Here is a 3,918-nt window from a genome sequence, read left to right on the forward strand (position 1 = left end):
AATAAGAATAAGGTTCACACCATGTTCATTCCTCTCCCTTCTTTTCCTCAAGTGTAATAGGTTTTTTGCCCCTTTCTTCTTCTTCCAGTACAGTTCCTTTTCTACCCCCAGTTTCTTTTTTGTATCATCACAGTACAATCAAATTATACCTACACCCTCTAACTGTACCCCTAACAAAGATATAGTTCTCAAGAGTTAAGCATATCATCTTCCTATATAGGGATGTAAACATTTTAACCTTTAAAAACACAGTTTCTTTTTTTCCATCCCTTTTTACCTTTTCATGCTTTGCTTGAGTTCCATATTTGAAGATCAGATTTTGTGTCCAACTCTGGTCTTTTCATCAAAAACAAAAGAAAGTCCCCTATTTCATTCAATATCTATCTTTTCCCCTGAAAGATAATGCTTAATTTTTGCTAGGATACTTGAGTAAAGGCTACAATCCAAGCTCCTGTGCCCTCAAGAACATCATATTCCAGAGTCTTTGATACTTTAATGTAGAAGCTGTTGGCTCCTGGGCAATCCTGATTGTAGCTCATCCTGATCGTAGCTCCTCCATATTTGAATTATTTCTTTCTCATTGCTTGCAATATCTGACAATTATGCAATTTAGCTATAATATTGCTTTGATTTTTCATTTTGGGGGTCTCTTTCAGGAGGGATCAGTGGATTCTCTTAATAGCTATTTTACCCCTTGGTTCTAGGACATCAGGGTAGGTTTCCTTGATGATTTCTTAAAAGATGTTGTCTAGGCTCTTTTTTTCCCATCATGGTTTTCAAGTAGTCTAATAATTCTTATATTGTCTCTCCTGCATCTGTTTTCCAGGTCAGTTGTTTTTTCAGTGAGATATTTTACATTTTCTTCTATTTTTTTTCATTTATTTTTGGTTTTGTTTGACTTATTTTTGATGTCTTATTGAGTCATTCACTTCCATTTGTTCAATTCTGATTTTTAGTGAATTATTTTCTTCAATTAGCTCTTTAAACTTCTTTTGCATTTGACCAATTGAACTTTGATTTTTTTATTTTTTTCCTGATTAAAATGTGAGTTTATTACACATATATTACATAAGTTTTTTTGTAAAACAGAAATTTTACACAGTCAGTATTTCACCCACAAATTCAGTGGTTTCAGATATTTAAGGGTAAATATAAATCATTCTTGTCACCCTCACCCTCGGGGGAAAAAAAGCAAAAAACCAATACTGAATCAGCATGGAGAGCATTGTAAAATTACTGAGGAATTCTCAAGGACTCATTCAGGTTGCTATCATCCACATTTTGTCAATCATTCCTTTCTACAGATTTTGTTTTCTTCCTCCCCTCCACACACACACCCCTTCATCCTCACCCCCAGCCCCTATCTTGTCAGGAAGTTGCTTTGCTAGGTGGCATTGGGACAGCACCAGGGAGGCCTGTGGCCTCAGATCACAGGGCACAGAACTGGTCCTGGGCCAGCAGCCATTACTCTTTTTTGCCTTAGTGACTACCATCACTTCTCAAAACAGATGTGTTCCATGGGGAGCCTTCAGGCTTCCAGATGCTGAGAGAAGTATTCTATTATGGGGGGATGAGTCACAAAAGAAAAAGAGAGTGTCCTCCAAGATATGCTCCTCCAGCTCTGTGTCAAGGATCCTCCCCTTAGTGACATACGGCTGAAGCTCTTTACTGATTTCTGTTGTCTGTGATTTCTTTAGTCTGTTCTGTGACAGAGAAACTACACCTGATTTTCCCAGGAAATGCACTTGTTAAATTGAGAATGCTTTTCTTAAATAACAACTCACTGGTGTTTTTTGAATTGTACAACAGCCTGACTTTTCCCATCTTGTAACTGCTTTTTTTCTTGTCCCAATGTCTCTGGAGATTGGTCAGGTGTAACAGGATAGAATTAAGAGGGTCTATCGTCACTCCACCAGCTATCCACCACTATGTTCATGGAGGGATCTGAAGGCTGAGGATCAAATAAGTTTCTGCCAACTCAAACAGTCACTTCAGAACCCAGAGCGCATACTGGCCAGCTCTGAAAGTAAAATCTTTATTGTTGATTAGCTACCGGAGCCTTTGAACAGTTTCCAATTCTTTGATAAGTCCACATACTTTAGCAGGAGATAAAACAGAGGGAAAGGGTGAGGGTCCTTCCCATGCATGCAACTCCTTCATGGAGCAGAAAAGCTTTCTAAGTGTCTATTTGAATATGGTGGAAATACTGGTCTTAGGACAAGGAAACAGATCTTCTACTCTGCTTTCTCACAGCTGAAATGAGGAGCTGCTCTCCTGTCAAGAGCTTTTTGTAGTACTCTCCAAGTGATCAGTTTTCTTCTGGGATTTCATTACTCAGTTCGTGACTTTGGGCCTTTACCACAGCCTGAAGGCAGAATATTCCAGCTCTCAATAACGGGCACATCACAATAGCCCGAGCCATGAGCCATGAATCAACTGAGCAGAGGCCAGAACACTCCTTAAAACATTTGGTGGAAGTTGCAGAAGAAGAAGGGTTACTGCCACTTTTGTAACCCCCTCCCCAATTGAACTTTTAAATGAGTTGTTTTGTTGATTGGATTTTTTTTTCCATTTCACAAATTCATTTTTTTTTAAGGAGTTGTTTTCTTTTTCTATCTCACCAAAACTATTTTTCAAGAAGTGATTTTTTTTCAGATAATTTCTGTTTCCTTTTCTACTTATTTCCTTTCCCCATTGTTCTTCTAACTCTCTTTTAAGATCCTCTTTGAATTCTTTAAAGAGATCCTTGTGAGGTGGAGACCAACTTGTATCACTGTTTGATTCTTTACCCAGAGATGTTTTGCCTTTAGTGTCCTCAGGACTTGAGATCTGTTCTTCCCTGTCTCCATAGTAGCTACTTATGCTCACTGCTCTTTTTGCTTTTTTGCTCATTTAAAGGTTGAGATCTTCTTTTAAGGCAAAGGGGAAACTGCTCCAAGCTTCCTCTATAGGTGACTGTGCTTCAAATTACCCTGGGGCCAGTGCTACAGGCTTCCTCCTTGTCTTATGTGGGCATGGTTTGCTATTCTGGGGTTCAGCATAGTAGGTATACCTTCTGTTGTGTTGGAGGTCTTACATCTAGTCTGCTAATGCACTAAGTTCTGATCCAGGACATATCTCTGATTTCAGGAAGCTTACATTCTAATGGGGGGAAAAATATATATCTATATATGTATAAGTAAATAAAGAATATGTGTGTATCTAATATGTATATAAAAAGTAAGAACAAGTATGCAAATGTATATTATATATATTTTTGTATCATTATATATGTATATATTATCTACATACATATCTGTATGTGTGTGTGTATATATATATATATATATATATACACACACAAGGGAGAGGCATATCATAGATGTGAATAGACTGCAACAAATAGAAAGGAGAATCAATTGGTCAATGCATGAGTCAACATGCATTTATTAAGACTATATGACAGACAGCATAGGTAAATCAAGATTCTATGAATATGTTCATTTATATAGAGGAAAATAGAATTTATATATAAAATATATACATTTTATCTCACATAATGTATGAGTATAATAAACTATACAATACATTAGAGATATAATTAAATTTATATTTATCCTATATATATAAATTTATATTTAACCTATATATAAAAATATATATCCTATATACATATAATTTAGGTATATACAATTGTAATTATATATAGAATATATTACATATAAATATGTTCTGTTGTATTCTACATAGAAATATATATGTATATATTTTACAATATTTTCTATCAATTATTCTGTTTTTATATATTTATATATTATATATTTACATGTATAAATACATATTTAAAAATATACATATTTATATATTATATATAAACATATATATTTTACATATATATGTTTGTATATATTATATATATATTTATTTATATAGGTGCAT

General features: G+C 34.7%; 1 protein-coding gene across 1 annotated transcript; it reads right to left on the reverse strand.

Annotated features, from left to right (window-relative positions):
• Positions 1–1,492: 1,492 nt before the first annotated feature.
• On the reverse strand, positions 1,493–2,422 carry LOC100935265 (oxidoreductase NAD-binding domain-containing protein 1). The gene is given in 7 exon segments (XM_023502713.1): positions 1,493–1,570; positions 1,572–1,685; positions 1,687–1,920; positions 1,922–2,010; positions 2,013–2,135; positions 2,298–2,353; positions 2,355–2,422. Coding segments are annotated over 7 exon segments (762 nt in total).
• Between the last annotated feature and the right edge of the window lie 1,496 nt (positions 2,423–3,918).

Source organism: Sarcophilus harrisii, chromosome 2 (genome assembly GCF_902635505.1).
Source record: "Sarcophilus harrisii chromosome 2, mSarHar1.11, whole genome shotgun sequence".
Taxonomy (NCBI): Eukaryota; Metazoa; Chordata; class Mammalia; order Dasyuromorphia; family Dasyuridae; genus Sarcophilus; species Sarcophilus harrisii.